The following is a 16643-nucleotide window of genomic DNA, read 5'->3' on the forward strand; positions in this document are numbered from 1 at the left end:
AGAAGCATAATGCAGCTTTATCGTAAAAATGTTATGATTCTGGTAAGATGCCAAGTAGGCTATATAATTTTAATATTTTGAAGGTATTTTTGCTTGGTCTTCAATAGCAATATAGTCTATAATGTCTTAAAAGGTAGTCAGCGCACCTTTTTAAAAATGTTATGCTCCTTTAGATTTTAAAATAGTTTGAGGTACACCTAGGCTGAGTCCTAAAACCTGAACTTGTTTTAACAGCCATACTCCATGTAGCAGGGTTTTGGCTGGTTTAATAGATACATGGATATTCAGTTCAGCATGAGAAGCACCCTGAGCCAAAATCTTCCTGCTTTTTGTGTCTTATATTTGTTTTTTTTTTCTCACACAGATATATATTTGATTGCCTTTCTGAAATAAAAACTATGTGCGCATCATGAATCAAACTATTACAACTACTGATGTATTAACCTATTACTTTTCAACTGCTATGAAAACAGTTTTTTGTTTGAGTTCATTTGAACTTGTATCATTTTTTTGAAATTTTAATAAAAGTATTTCCATTAATTTCAATGTTTATGCATCTCTATTTCTTTTTGAGTTTGTGTGTGTGTGTGTGAGAGGGAGAGAGAGAGAGAGAGAGAGAGAGAGAGAATGTGTGTGTGTGGGCATGTATTACTATCTTTGTGAGAACCAAATGTCCCCACAAGGATAGAAAGATGAGGAAAATTATGCAAGGTGGGGACCTTTTGCTGGTCCCCACAAGTTCAAGAGGCTGTTTTAGGGTTAGGACTTAGGGTTAGGGTTACAATTAGGTTAAGGTTAGGCATGTAGTGGTTGGGGTTAGGGTTAGAGTAAATGGTAAATGGACTGCATTTATATAGCGCTTTTATCCAAAGCGCATTACAATTGATGCCTCTCATCACCCATTCACACACACACACACTGCACACACCAACGTTGAAAGGCTGCCATGCAAGGTACCAATCAGCTCATTGGGAGCAATTAGGGGTTAGGTGTCTTGCTCAGGGACAGGGACACTTCGACACGCCCAGGGCGGGGGATCAAACCGGCAACCCTCCGACTGCCAGACAACCGCTCTTACCTCCTGAGCTAGAGGTTACGAAATGAATGTAAGTCAATGGGAAGTCCTCACAAGTATAGCAATACGAATGTATGTGTGTGTGTCTGTCTGTGCATGCATGTGGTTGTGTGCATGTTCATAGAAATTAACCAAATTTAATTCAATTAAATAACAAACCGGATTCAAACAGCATGAAAATGCATGTCCCATATCGCATGCTTGTTTCAGATTGCTTGTTTTTAAAAGGAACAATGTGATTTGGGAAGGTTTAAATGGAGCCTTTCGTTAATTTAACCAATGTTGCTGTTTTTTTTACTGCAAGATAATCTAGTGCTAGGCATAAATGTACTCATTAAAACTTAATCTTTTTTTGGGGGGGGGGGGGGGGTGGGGTGAGTCTTACGCATTACGAGGCTATGCATCATGAAATGACTCCTGGGCCTACTGGACGTGTATATTTACATTCCTATTTACAGTCAGATCCTTCAGGACCGTAACCTCGACAAATATCAAATTCGGCATTTTACTTCACTTAGCTAGTACACCAAGTAAATTACACCCTGTAGCCCACAGTGTTCGTGGCATTTAAACCAGTACGTATTTTTCAATCTTAACACAAAGCTGCTCGTCGGTATATATATACACAGCACATTTTTTATTAGCCCGAGGCTACACGAACTACTTAACTTTCTGTGAAAAAAAAACTTGACTGAATTAGGCTGCATAGGCTTGCTTCTTCCTCCAAAGACGAGCAGTCTGTGCACCCACGGGCGGTGTGCCATGACGTTTCTTCAAAGGAAGTGTTTTCTGTGGTTAGGGAGGGGCCTTCTGTCTGACTTCGCAAAGAAAGTGCAGCGGCAATATGTATTATTAAGTCCTGATTGTTATAGTTATAAAGAAATTCCACACCGCGGTTGGCATTGTTTACTTTATATTTTTGAAATAAGGCGATGCTGTAAATTTGCGGCGAGTAACCAAAGGAGTTGGACGATTTATACTGAAGTTTGCTAAGCGGAACAAGAAACCAGCTTAGTCGGTAAGTAGCTAGCCTACACAGGAAAAGTAGCAGCGAGCTAGCAAGATGTTGACTTCTGGAACGATCTTTTTAAAAATCTTACGGTTAAAATGTAAGAACTAATTTAAAACGCACACAACACATTGTTTTTTTTGCGGTGTATTATCTTCAAACGTTTGAAAGTTTTCGCTGTCCTCAGTAGGCTATTAGCTTGCATGGCATGATGTCTGTTTCGCTTTTAATTCGGCTTGGGAATAGGGGGATACCGTTGTCCTGTCATGTAGCATGTAGCATTTAGTCACAAAACGATGCGTTAGGCTACTTGTAGCAATCGTCATTTAAAGTTTTATCACTTTAATGTCCACGTGTTCTGTCCGGAACTTTAACGCTTGTCAAGTTTGCTAGTGCAATGCCAATGAAGGAAATGAGTCATCTTAATTACACAGTGGTTAGTAATGATTGGCATGTTCTTTTTTATGTTTTCAAACTAAGATCATGTTTTGGGCATCAATAAATTGCCAACATGGACTAACACGTTTTAGGTTTCAAGTCTTGTTTATCATGGAACAAAATTATTATGTTTTTCTATAGTTAACATGTTACCAGTGGCAGTCCTCATTTTGATAAAATTGTATTGTGTATTATAAAGAACATGGCTAGCGGCTTCTACTGTAAGTCTCACCATAATGATACAACTATGCCTTTTACTAATGTGGCACAGAATTGCTGTTACAGTATTATTTGTGTAAACATACACCCCCCCCCCCCCCTACACACACACACACACACACACACACACTCACTCTGTCTCTCTCTCTTTTTGCGTGACAGGTCCCATGAGCACTAGAAGTGTAAACGGCTGTACGTGTTTCGGGGAAGACTAACAGCTGTTCGCATCAAGGCGAATCCTGTCCTGAGCACCAGGGATAGGGGTATAGAGGAAAGGGTTCTTCGCCTAAAGCAGAGTTAAACCCCACAAACGCGCGTGCGTGCACAAACACTCACACTCACACACACTCACTCAGCACAGCGCCCTCCGCCACCATGTCCCTGGCGCTGAAGCAGGTCTTCAACAAGGACCGGACGTTTCGGCCCAAGCGAAAGTTCGAGCCGGGAACGCAGCGCTTCGAGCTGCACAAGAAGGCGCAGGCGTCGCTCAACGCCGGGCTGGACCTGAAGCAGGCGGTGCAGCTGCCGCACGGCGAGGGCCTCCACGACTGGGTGGCCGTGCACGTGGTGGACTTCTTCAACCGCATCAACCTGATCTACGGCACCATCAGCGACTCCTGCACCGAGCAGAGCTGCCCCGTGATGTCCGGCGGGCCCAAGTACGAGTACCGCTGGCAGGACGACGGCAAGTACAAGAGGCCCACCGCCCTGCCCGCGCCCAAGTACATGAGCCTGCTGATGGACTGGATCGAGGTGCAGATCAACAACGAGGACATCTTCCCCACCAACGTCGGTAATGATGGCGACCGTTTATGTTGATGCAGCGCCTTTTCCTCTTTGTCCGTGCTTTGTTGAACGTGAAACGACACAGAAGTAACGCGAAGTGAAACAGGAATAGGATTTGACACCGAGCACCCCCCCCCCCATTATTTTAGACAAGTTGGTGAGAAAAAACAATAAAATGATTTGTAAAATGAATTATGAAAAGAAAAAATTCAAGAAAAGGCCTGGAAGAAAGAGAGAGAATGTGTAATGAAAGGCAGGGGGTCTCCAACTCCAGTCCTGCAGGGCTGCACTGTCTGCTCTGGGTTTCTTTGTCCGATTACGCACCTCAGTGCTTAATTTAAGTCGTTGATTTGCTAAAGAGTCCTCGCGCCTTGTATGCCAGGATTAAATTGGCTGCCGTTTGAGTGGAAGCCACAATAACCTGTGGAGCGCGTGCCGCCCGGAGGACTTGCAGATGCTGCTAGTCCGCTAGGACCGGAGTATTACATCCGTGACGTGAAAAAGGATCACTGGCGGTACAGCGACCCAACTGTGTTAGCGGATCACCCGGTCAGATAATGACGGCGTGTGGAAGTGCGCGCAGTTTCCTCCCGAGCCGATTAACGGACGATTCTAGAGCGAGGCTGTGTTTACATTAGCGCGGGCCCCAGTTACGCCTCGGCGGTTTTTTGCAGCGTTTACATTGCTTCCCAGGAGGCGCTTGTCGTGTGACGTGAGCTGGCTGTGTGTGTTTCACAATCTGTGAGCTGATATTCTCCGTTCCCCGGCCAGGTCAAAGGCACGTGTTTTATTTTTATTCCCGTGAGGCAGTTTGGGGCCGGGTATCCTCCTTGGACCTGGCCATTAATTTTTGTCCCCTGTAGGGGACGTGTCGGTATATACATACGAAAGACTTTCCCCCTGTCAGGTCTCAGGAGGATATAGCTGACTCTGCAGTGATTAAATTGCTTATAATTTAGGGTAATTCCTGAAGACCAGTAATAAATTCCCCTTGCACAGAATGCACTCAGAAGGAATGACTTGCCGAAACGTGAAACCATATGCAGATGAGTGCAAACTTCCACCGTTGAAAGGCAAGCTTACTCAAATCCAAGTAAACACGTGAAGTACATAGGCAAAGAGCCAGAGAAATTCAGCTGCTCATTAACTGGGGCGGGGGCGCGGGCACGGGGGGGTGTCATCATTGAACTCGATGGCTGTTTTTTCAGTTTCATTTCCTGAATGGAATTGCAGGTGATGACCACAGCTATAATAAGCCAGTGCACTGCAGGGGTTGTGAACGTGTAGGGCCGTCCTAAGCGTGTACGTGGCCCACACCCAGGTCACCGGAAGAGATGAAATCTGATTGGATGAACACGGAGTCCTTATGGAAAACCCAGCAACAGGAGCCAGAAATCCCCTGTCGTTCATAGGCCTGTCTGTGGCTCCGCCCCCTCTCTCGCTCCGGTATTTGACTGGCACCAGACGCAGGCAGGCTGTGGCTTTGAAACTGGGTCATATACAGCCTGTACAGTGCGGTATAAATAAGTATAGCTTGTGTCCTCATTTTTATTTGGCTAACCTCTGGAGCCGAGCCTAGCAGTCAGATGAGTTTCACTGTAAATGCGTCAGAGTCCTTTAGTAAACGGTTTCACTTGAGCAGTAAAGGTAACTATAGGCTTGCAGAAATAAAACAGAATTATTAATATGAGCATTACCACTGAAGCTTTACATGGGAAAGGGTTCTTCATTCTATCGCTGCGGTTTTTTTTTTTCTGATGTCAGAGGCTAGAAGTGACATCATTGAGGGGGCGTTGGCTGAGGGTGGTTTCTGTGGTTTCGTTAAAATGGGAGCAGGGTCCACTTTAGCCCCACCCACCTGTGACATCCCCCAGCCACCTTCATCACCACTGACGGAGATGATGGCTAAATTTGTCAGTGCTGTCAGCAGTAGCCTGGGGAATATAGACATTCAGCCATCCCTTGGGTAATTATGCATGTGGCCGGCTGACTGCTTCACACAGGGGGTTTACTGATGTGTGACATGGCTCTCTTAAGGTGTGAGGTCACACATCCGTGATTAGAATGTTCTTAACTGAACGTTCTGACGCTGATGTCACAGTCACTTCTGGTGACTGATAGCAGTGGGTTTTTTTCAAATAAAAAAAAAAAAAAAAAACCTCTTCAAAAGGTTAAGTAGTGAGCAGTCGCAGGTAAAGAGGGAATTTGCCACGCTCTGTTCAGTCTCTTAAATCTTACTTTTGCTTGATTGTGGTGGTAATGTAACAAACTACAGCTTGATTGTTATTTATGTGAGCTATAAATCCTACATTTTTAAAATCATTGTGCTCTGCAAGGACCAGTCTGCCCATTTGATGTTGTACTTCAGTTCCCGTGAAGCATCCCACCAAAATCCCCTAGACGTCATAGGCAGTGCCTTTGCATTGAACTGTGGGAGCTTGAGGCGGGGGTAATGTGGGTGTGTCTGGGTACCCTGTCTGTCAAGGTAAGGTGTGAAGGATGGGATCATTATATTGACGTGCCAGAGTGCCCACACATGTATCAGTGATTCATGTTTGAATTGGCTGAGTGAGCGTTGACGTATGTTTACTTTTTGTATTTTACTGGACGGACTTGTTTCCACCTTTGTGTGGTTTGTCTTAATGTGGGGAATACCCACAGGTTTTGAGCTTGATGATCCAACCCATAATTTTCCATTCGCTACACCTTTTCAGGTTTTTATTACCGTTTGTTTCATGGGCCAGTCCAGCACCTTGCTGGGCCTTGCTGCCCCCCCCCCCAGGGCATGGTTTGGGCATGCACCCCCTGTCCTGTGTCATAGGAGCACCATCTCATCAAGCAGGGCATTGCATATCTACATTTGCTCCGAGTGTCGGCTGAATTTTTGAGTGAATATTTCCATTAAGATGTCTGTGTGTTTCTTCCTTTGGCACACGCTGCACTTGCTGTTCTGTGCCTTCATTCATGGCGTTGTTTGATTTGATTTTATTTTTCAAGGTACTCCTTTCCCCAAGACCTTCATGCAGGTGGCCAAAAAGATCCTGTCGCGCCTGTTCCGCGTGTTCGTGCACGTCTACATCCACCACTTCGACCGCGTGTCCCACATGGGGGCAGAGGCGCACGTCAACACCTGCTACAAGCACTTCTACTACTTCGTCACGGAGTTCAACCTCACAGACCACAAGGAGCTGGAGCCTCTGGTGAGCGAGCGGGAAGGGGGGGGGGGGGGGTGGAGGTGTGTGAGTGAGTGAGTGTGTGTGAGTGTGTGTGTGTATCTGTGCGAGTGAGTGTGTGCACGCGCGTGCGCGTGTGAGTGAGTGAGCGACTGTGTGTGTGCGCGCGTGTGTGTGTGTGTGTGTGAGTGAGTGAGGCATGGAAGGATAGACGGACAGAGAGAGCGATGGAGAGAGGAAAAGAGATTCCATTACTGTAAGTTTTTCTGTTTCCTACTGATGCTGGCTTCTAAAACACTGGGTTTTTAAAAGCATTATGGGTAATATTGAATGCTATTCGCAGGGCATCCAGCATCTCGCACCCCTGGCCTCTCCATCACAGCAGGGCACGTTCCTGTGAGAGTAAAGCTGTATTTACTGGCTCTCTGCTCCTGCAGTGAATGCACAGCCATGAGACAGCTGCAGAGGGTTATTTACACACTAATACAGGTTCATAAGCCCTGCTCTGGGTGGGGACGGGTATGTTTATGTCAGAGAGCAGTGTAGGGTGTGTGTGGTGATGTGTGTTTATGTCAGAGAGCAGTGTAGGGTGTGTGTGGTGATGTGTGTTTATGTCAGAGGGCAGTGTAGGGTGTGTGTGGTGATGTGTGTTTATGTCAGAGAGCAGTGTAGGGTGTGTGTGGTGATGTGTGTTTAAGTCAGAGAGCAGTGTAGGGTGTGTGTGGTGAAGTGTGTTTATGTCAGAGAGCAGTGTGTGGTGATGTGTGTTTATGTCAGAGGGCAGTGTAGGGTGTGTGTGGTGAAGTGTGTTTATGTCAGAGAGCAGTGTAGGTTGTGTGTGGTGTGGTGATGTGTGTTTATGTCCTAAAGCAGTGTATGGTGTGTGTGTTGAAGTCAGAGATTACTTGTCTTAGCCCAGCTGAAACACAGGCTGACCACTTCTCATTTTCACCTCAAAATCGGCAGCCAGTTCAGATCCACGTGAGGTGAGTTAGGCGTGTACTCCACTGTCAGCGGGTTAAGTGATGAGTCACAGTGACAGCCGGGACGTCCTGTGGCTCCCTGGGCCCGGGTTCGACTTGGGGGGGGGGGGGAGGATGTCGTCATGGTGATGTTGCTCCCTACTGCGAAGCAGCGGGCTCACGGTGAAATTTCTGTGCCCGTGTCTCTCCTGCAGAAAGAGATGACATCACGGATGTGCCACTGAGAAATGGACCCGCCCCCCCCCCATTCCCAAACTTCACATTCCCCCCCCTCTCCAGGAACACAGCCGGACCACACGGGAGAGAAGACTGAAACAGGAAACGCAATCGGAGAGAAGACTGAAACAGGAAACGCAGTCAGAAAGAATCTATTTTTGTAAACGTGTACTGTAATGATCTTTTTAACAGGAGAGCTTTTTAAGCAGCCTATTTTCTACTGTTTTTTTTTTTTGGAGAAGCGGAGAAGTTCTATTAGTGTCCAGCTTACACCAATCATTCTTTTCTTTTTTGGTGAAATGTTTTTTTTGTTTTTTTTGTTGATATTTTGTTGTGCCTTTCTGTTCAGTGTGAAACATTATGGCTTTTACATATTACGTATGTGTTTTTAAAAAGAACGTTTTTTTTTTTTTTTTTAAAAGCACCCTTGAGATTCACGCGCCTGCCACAACCGGTTTACCGAATCCTTCGTTGTCGGTTGTGTGGCGCAGACCAACGAGTAGCTTTGGTAGTGTTGGTCGTGATGTCTTCAGAAACCTGACTCAGGAACTGATTGGATAGCTATGGACCGCCAGAGATGGCCGTAGGGGGCTGCTCGTGCGGTGTGCTTCCAGGGCCTGACGGGTGTAGCTTAATGCCCCTCACCAGCGTAGGATCATGGAGGTTTTGGGCAGGCCTCGCTGCGTTACCCTGCTGTAATCGGTACTGAACCTTTTGTCTCCGGTTCCCTGCCCCCCTGTGCCATTCCTCTCTCCCCCGCCTCAAGTCCTTCGATATATTTTTGCTTTTCTTTTTTTTTTTCTTTTTTAAATATATATTTGTTTGTTTTATTATTTTGAAAATTCCTAATTCCTGCCGCTTTGATTTTTCTCTCCCATTCGTTTGTCCTTGTCGTCCTTTTTATTGACTGCACATTTTATAAGTTAATAAAGTTGATTTTCTGTTGCCTCTGTGTGCTGCGGGGGTGCATAACGAGCTCTGATTTGTCCTGGGGTTTCATTCTAACCTAGTGCTCTTAATTACTGAATTAGTCGTTAGATCGGATAACTTGAGCTGTAGCAGAAGCTGTAGCTTCCCCCTCTGTGGAAACATTGTACAGTGGTCCAGTTGTAGAAGTGAACCAGCACTGGTGCATACAGATGTTTAGAGGACTGAGCCCGATTAATCGTTTGAAACAAAAACCATAAGCGTGTTGCACACCAGACCTCCAGGAATGGGGAGATGGCTTGGCTTGCCGGAGTTCACAAAAACATATTGAACAAAACTGCGTATACATTGACAATCCACTAGATGGCGCAATTAGCACAGCTGTCTGCATTTAACTCCTTGAAGAGCAGGGTTTTTAAAAAATGTTTAGGTGTTCTAGAACTCCAGCAGTGATTGTTACATCAGCACTGGAATGTTCAGTTAAGAACATTCTAATGCCTTATTTGTGACCTCACGCCTTAAAGGGTTAAGAAGGCTCCGGGGTTGGGGAATAATTCGCCTGAAGTGGGACGCTGCTGGAATGTACACCAATATGCAGGAGAGGGAATTTATGCACAATAATGCATTCCTTTCAGTGTGCCGGGCAAGGCGGAGAGGGCCAAAGAACATCTTGTGACTGCGGCATTCTGGGTTAATGTTTCGAATTGCGCCTGGTTATGAAACAAATTGGCTGATTGGCCGAACTGAATGAGGATTTGTACAGTACGGGAGAGCACAATGCTGCCGTTGATGGTGATGCAACACATAGTCGCCGGGCTTCCGGTGTGAAATCTGATATTGTCCTGGATTCCAGGACTGTGAAGTCTGTCCTGCAGGTTGCGTCTGTGCTCCCAGGAGGGGTAGCAGCGTGCCCCCCTTAAAGCCCTCTGTATGTGGGCCAGTGACTCCCCAAAATAATTTGGACTAAGGAATGCATGAGAAGTCATTTATAATACAGCAATCAGTGTAAAATAATGGAGTGTCTTGTGTTAACTTGAACGCTTCAAAATTGCATTACTTTCTATAATCACCGATGTTTTGCTCGCCCACATGAGCACACGTGTTCTTTCACATTTATGTTCAGCTATGGAGTAGAATTATGACCTGCGACTTGTCCGACCTACGATGATAGCTTTTCCAGCGCCGATCTGCAGTGTCGGAATGTGCCGTTGGAGTCGGCGGCAGTTACTGTCATTCCTTTTGATGTGTAGCAGCAGCTGATGTCATTCAGACGGAATGTGACTCAAACGCTCAGTGATTCAGTTTATCAGTCGAATGTGCAAAACCTGGTGTCCGGTCATCGCGCTGTTTGATTGCAGCTGCTATTGAAGATTCTTCTTCTGCAGTCTTATTACAGATAGTGCTTAGCTGTAGCACTAATATACATGTGTTTTTTTTTGTTTGTTTGTTGTTTTTTCAGAACTTGTCTTGCAAATGTAAGGCACTCTTTTGGCATTAGTGAAGAATGGTTAACTGAATTAAACTATTTTACACATTTATTCTGTTCTCTGACAGTGGTCGTGTGGAATAGGTTTGTGACTCACTAAATTATAACTGATGCGGTCACATAGATCTGTTGCATTGTTGTATGATATTTTCCCTGAGAAGTTGTGTCCTGTAGGTAATAATGTCAGCATATTAAACAATGCTGATGTTAACCCAATGTTCAATGTAAGTGAAGCGAAATTGTTGAGGAAACTAAGCACATGAGGTTTTCCAATGAATTTTTCATAAGAATTTTTATGAAAATAAATTTGAAAAACACCTGAAGAATTGTGAGGAAAATTAATTTACCTTTTACTGTAGATTTGGCATCACACTTTTGAGACAGTCACAGAAGTGCCCCCTGCTGGTTGCAGAAATCAACACCATGTGATTTATTCCTGGCATTTGAGTTGTGTAGTTTTTGTGAGTTCCTAAGGCTTTTGTGAGTTCCTAAGGCTCAGAAACTCCCTGTCTACCTCACAACGCTTCTCAGATGGATAATTACTGGTCGTTAGACTGTGTCTCAAAACTTGCTTATTCTTGGAATTTTGCATGTCTCCCAGACCTACTGAGAACAGCTTTCAGTTTTTAATGGGCCATATTCTTGGAAGGACTGGCAGAATAACCTGAAACTGGAACTTATAACTCCAGGGGGTAATTCCAAGACTGTATTTACAAGCGGTGTTGGGAAAACTTCTCCAAAAGTGTAGCTGTACTTCACACTGAAAGTACTTGAACTTCCGCCAAGCTATCCAGAAGAAAAATGTAGACTACAAAACTGCAATTTCTCAAAAATGAACGTAGGTCAAATTACTTTGTAAAGAACTTTATCTCTCAAAAAAAGAGAGCGATAAATATTATGTTCCCCAGACCTTACATGCGTGAGAGCAATGCCTTCTTTTTGCACATGGGGAGAACCACTATGCATACTCAATAGTAGGCACTGATTTGTACACAATACTGGACACCAAGCCAGTTCTAGTGCCTAGTCTTCTGACTTAAGCATACTGTCAGCCACAGTTTAAGGTCAACTCCCGTTTGATCTGAAAACTTTTATTTTGATTAATTTGGGCTACTCATACAACCTGTATACTCAGTTAGTACTAGGCAAATACGCTGATTTCGGACACGGCACTGATGAGGACTGATCACACGACCAGTCAGGCGTCGGAGAGCTCATTCCAGACCAAGCGCGCGGAAGCGATCCATGAAATGTGCGATATGTGTGAGAGGAAGGAGAGAATGCTGTGAGAAGCTGTTAGCACGTGCGAATAACGCATTTGGCGGCCCTCGTGGGGCGAGGCTTACAATCGAGGGCAACAAGAACTATTTCACACGCATCTCCACACTACGAACAAAAAAAAAAAGTAACGACAGGTCAGCCGAAGCTATTAAGGGCAATGCAAAAGTTTCGTACATCGTCCTCCACACTGGCACGAGCTGGGAGGATCGACGGACAGCCAAGGCAGTCTGTGTACCCCATTAATGAGCCTTAATACTGAATTTGGTGTGAATTTACTGACGTGAAAAGTTAGGTCGTCGTTTGGTGTCATGTTTGGGATGGCTAAGGCCCTTGTACAGTGAAAAGGATTCAACCACACCAAATTAGGCAGTGCTCTTAAGGTGTTTGAAAAGTTGTTTGCTCTTAGACAAAATATAGCTGAACATTACCTCCATGTAGAATCTGAAGTAGGCCTGCCTACAGTCTATCATGCAAATGTAGCAACAACAAAAGTGTATTTACATCAAGAAAATAAATTAAATCATATTATAGGTCTAATCAGGTGTAATTTTTTTCACAAAAATAATGAGACCTATCATAAAAGTAGACTATATGATCAATTGCTTAAATCTGCTTCATCCAGTTTAACACGGACAAACGAGATCGGCTAATGGTAACAAGCTGTTCAACTTTTAAAGAAAAAATATTTTGATTTATTTTCTGAAATTACCTTAACACCAGTAGTACGCACTACACCCCCATCCCATCCCCCGAGGCCGGAACCCTCCCCTTCCCACCTTGACTCCTGGCGGTACGTGAGGCAGCTGCAGCGCGTGCTGACTGCGAGCGATAATCGTACCGCATCAAAGAACGCTCGCTAGCATTCGAAACGACTGGACGTGAGTCATCAAGAGGACGGCTCGCGTCGCTGCACCGTAGAAGCCTAAAATGCGTCCAACATTTTTAAGAGTTATTGTACAATGTAGAGGTGCCATGTTTGGGATCTAAAATTCCATTGAAACACGGCGTACCGTCGAAGAGCTGTACCTCAAATCATTTGTCCCGAGTATAGGCGGGAATGCAAACAATGTGACACGTGATTGGTCCTGAACCCTTGCACTGTAGAGAAGGAAAAGAATCATGGACAATTCCTCAAGCGATCATTTTCTGTAAGATACATCTGTGCACGGAAAATAAAGAATTTGCAGTGTTGATCTTTTTACCCCCGCATATCCCAGCAGTAACTATTTTCGACCGTTAACCTAAATTCCGATAAATCTGTGTAAAGCGTGTTGTTTTCTATCGGGGCTGACCATCTCAGTGGACTGCGTTTGGAAATCCAAGAACTTAAGTTTCTTTGCCAGCTGTTACAGAAGTCTGAAGTACTACAATTAATGCTGTAATCTTTTAATAATTTCCCTAGTGCCACAAAGGACCCCTTGTTACATTTACCCAAACCTTGGACTTATGTTTTGTAAAATTCCATTGGCAAAAAATAAAATAAATAAATAAATAAAACTGGAAGTAGCCTTATGTAACATGGGCTGACACAAATTGCACAATCTCTGATGCCATTATGAGAGTGAATGCAATCTTTCACACACTGGCTATACCAGAATGCGCAGAAAGTGATTGCTTGACTTGATTTGTGCTTATATTTTTGAAAGCATGACACAATACAATTTCTAGTGATTCTCATTACAGCTTGTTTAAATCTTGGGGGCGGTTGGGGTGGGGGTCGCTGGGCCTATCCCTGCATGCATTGGGCGAGAGGCAGGAATGAATTCAGATATGATGGTGGTAAATGGTGAAAGCTCATAATGGAGGTCTGAGAACATGCATTAATATACAACTAGATAAATATGTAGTTGTCAGTTCTTATACTGCACACTGTACATGCTGCTAACAGGAGAATGCCATAGTTTTTTTTTTATTTTGTTCACTCACAGTAAAATGTCCCGTATTACAACAAGAGCTGTTAAGAGTGTAATTAATACTGAAAATTCTACTGTGTATATTAACACCAGTGTGTAGAAACTACCAATCTCTTCACATTGAAAGGAATTTAACTTCAGCCAAGCTACCCTAAATGCAAAACTACAATTACTAAAAAAAAATGCAGTTCAAACTACTTTGTAAAAGAATTATCAAAATGTTATCTTTGTCACATTCCCCAGACAGGATGCTCGTGTGAGCAATGCCTTCTTTTTGCAACCACTATACAGCTTGGTGTGAGAACCACTATACAGCTCGGTGGGGAGAACCACTATACAGCTCGGTGTGAGAACCACTATACAGCTCAGTGTGAGAACCACTATACAGCTCAGTGTGAGAACCACTATACAGCTCGGTGGGGAGAACCACTATACAGCTCAGTGTGAGAACCACTATACAGCTCGGTGGGGAGAAATGGTGGTCTTGTGTCGTGAAAAGCTTGGCGGGCAGCCTCCCACCTTGGTGTGATCTTCGGAAGGCAATTGTCGGAATGGTTATTAGTGTCTAATGAAGATCAGTAATATTCAGCATGTGACAGGTGAGACTACAGGAGGAATATGTTCTAAGAAACAGAGGTATGTTTTACCTCTAAACCATAGTAGCAAGTTTTTTTTGTTTTTGTTTTTTTTTTTTTAGTTCTTTTTTCTTCCAGGAACTCACTTGCCGAGAAGCTTGAAGTGGTAAATGTGTGTGTAAATCTGTGACATGTGAACGTGAAAGCTGACTCTAGGGAATGCGTGTGGTCCAGATGCGTCTGAATAGCTTAAGTGATCTTTGCACATACACACACCCCTTTTGCATACTCGGGCATGCAAAACACGGTTCATGCACGTGTACACATGTGCACACACATGCACGAAAACACTGACAGTGTGGGTTACTATGATTGGGCAACCGAAATTGGGAAGAAAAAAAGGGAAGAAAACCATAAAAAAAGTAGTTGTTGCATCATGTGGAGATTGCAAGCTTTAGTAGTAAGCAGCACTTTGTGTAATGTTTGCCTGCGCCTAAACACCTCTGCTTATGGGCCAGAAAATATCATTAAGACATTATGCCCTTTAACCACAGCCAATAAAGAGAACTTATTCACTAGACCAGGGGTGTCCAATCTTATCCAGAAATGGCCGGTGTGCAGGTTTTTGTTGTAGCCCAGCACTAAAACACCTGATTCAACTACTTAACTTCTCATGGTCTTGAATCAGGACCTTGATAAGTAAAATCTTAGCGCCGGGCTAAAACAAAAATCCTGCACAACACCCCTGCATCAGACCACCAGAAGTTCAGGTTCAAAAAGAGAAGGTGGGAGATCGGGTAGGCCAAATACGTTTCAACATTTCAGCACTGGGTTGGGCAGTGCTTTCGCAACCAAATGTCAGTACACTGAAACACCGTCAGCAGAACCTGAAAAGGCAAGTTTCAGCATCTCAGCATTTTTTTTTTTTTTTTTTTTGCTAAATCCACGCATAAACCACAGCAGTAATATGAGCATTTTTCATTCAAATGGGATCGTCTTATTTTTCTTCCCACGTTCCCTTGTCATCTGCCTGTAACTAAATAACTAAATAAATAAATATCCCTGCTGCCCTGGGTAAAATCTGGGTGGAAAAATTGCTTCAAATAGAATGTGCTGAGCTTGGCTTCAGTCAGGACACGGAGAAAGGCGACTGCTTCCATCTATTTTTTCCCTTCTGGGCCCGCAACGTCATCAAAGGGAGTTATTTCATTAACGCGGTCGTGTGAAATAGTATTTCATGACTTGTGCGTCGCATACTCAGGAGTTTAAAAAAGTCACAGGACAATCATCGGGCCATGGTTCTGTGAAATGAAGCTTTCCTGAGGGGAAAGTGCTTGCTGTTTTCTACCCCTTTTCTCTTAACGGTTTAACTCAAATTTTTCTCGTGTTCACCTGTATGTATTAATCTCTTGTGCAAAGATCATGGCTGGCTTCCTGCTGACAGCATGCCACCCTTAAAGCATTAACGAGGCCTTGAGCGTATCCTCGTCTGCTGAAAGGAGTTTTGAGAAATCTGTCTCGGGGTCGATCCGTTCCTCTCCCAGGCTGTTAAAAGACCACAGCAAATAGCACACCCGCTCGAGCTGCAGGTTACTTTTGCAATTACATTGCAGGAAAATATGAATATGTATGTACAAGTTATATATTCGGAAGCAGGGGATGTTGGCTTAAGGTTTTCAGCTGGATGTGGAAAGGTTAAAAATATATAATAATAATTGTACAAACACGTCAGATACAATGTTATTGGGCATTTTGTCTCCAGAGGGTTTTAAAAAGTTACCAAAACCTTCATGAACAAGATTTATTCGATGAAATGTTTCATAGAAAGATATAATATAATATAATATAGCATGTCCAGGGTGTATTCCTACCTCTCGCCCAATGCATGCTGGGATAGTCCAGCACCCCCCATGACCCTAACCAGGATAAGCGGCTATAGATAATGTAAAATAATATAATATAATATATAATATAATTAAGTCTTTCTTTGTCTGTCTGACAATGGCCATCACATGTTTCGCAGAGCACAGAAAACGTTATTTGACTAGTGCTTTCAATCAGCAGAATCTACAAAGGCACTATTCAAATGGCCAGCCTGAAGGTAACTACAGTCCTCTTACGGCTGGCCCCATCAATCATTTAGGAGTCAGGCTTTCATCAGGGGGTACTTCAAAGTACTGCAGGCAATCCCTGGCCAAGCTTCATTAACAACAACTATATATAGCTTTCGGCTAATATATATATAAAAAGAAATCTTTAAAAAAAAATTATATATAGCAACTTAAAACTTATAAGGTGGTCCCCTGGATGCCTTTGAAGCTGGGTGGGGGTCTCTGGATCAGAAAAAGTTGAAATCTCCAGATTTAGAAACAATATGAAAATACATTCTGCATACGTATTAAAACTGTGATGATGCCCAAGTCTATGTCAGCACAGTGCATAGTGTGTAACAGAATAATGAAAACTAACACTCGTGTTCTTCCGTATAAGAGAATCTGTGTTTAATGTTTAATGTAATGTCAAGTAACTAAGAATAATGAACAAAGGCTATGCACATTTTAA

The 16643-nt window shown here is 43.8% G+C and overlaps 1 protein-coding gene across 7 annotated transcripts in view; it reads left to right on the forward strand.

The window, feature by feature from the left end:
• mob3a (MOB kinase activator 3A) overlaps nucleotides 1-8874 on the forward strand; it is a 39309-nt gene extending 30435 nt beyond the window's left edge. For 5 of the 7 annotated variants that reach the window (XM_064330059.1, XM_064330058.1, XM_064330061.1 and 2 more), the window contains 3 exons: nucleotides 3138-3534; nucleotides 6525-6727; nucleotides 7878-8874. In XM_064330059.1, the coding sequence (XP_064186129.1) occupies nucleotides 3138-3534; nucleotides 6525-6727; nucleotides 7878-7907 (630 nt within the window). In that variant the 3' untranslated portion in view covers nucleotides 7908-8874. Of the gene's footprint in view, nucleotides 1-1817; nucleotides 2094-2903; nucleotides 3535-6523; nucleotides 6728-7877 lie in introns of those variants that run through there. The other 2 variants (XM_064330067.1, XM_064330060.1) reach the window with 2 other exon arrangements.
• Nucleotides 8875-16643: the final 7769 nt, after the last annotated feature.

Source organism: Anguilla rostrata, chromosome 4, assembly GCF_018555375.3.
Source record: "Anguilla rostrata isolate EN2019 chromosome 4, ASM1855537v3, whole genome shotgun sequence".
Classification (NCBI taxonomy): Eukaryota; Metazoa; Chordata; class Actinopteri; order Anguilliformes; family Anguillidae; genus Anguilla; species Anguilla rostrata.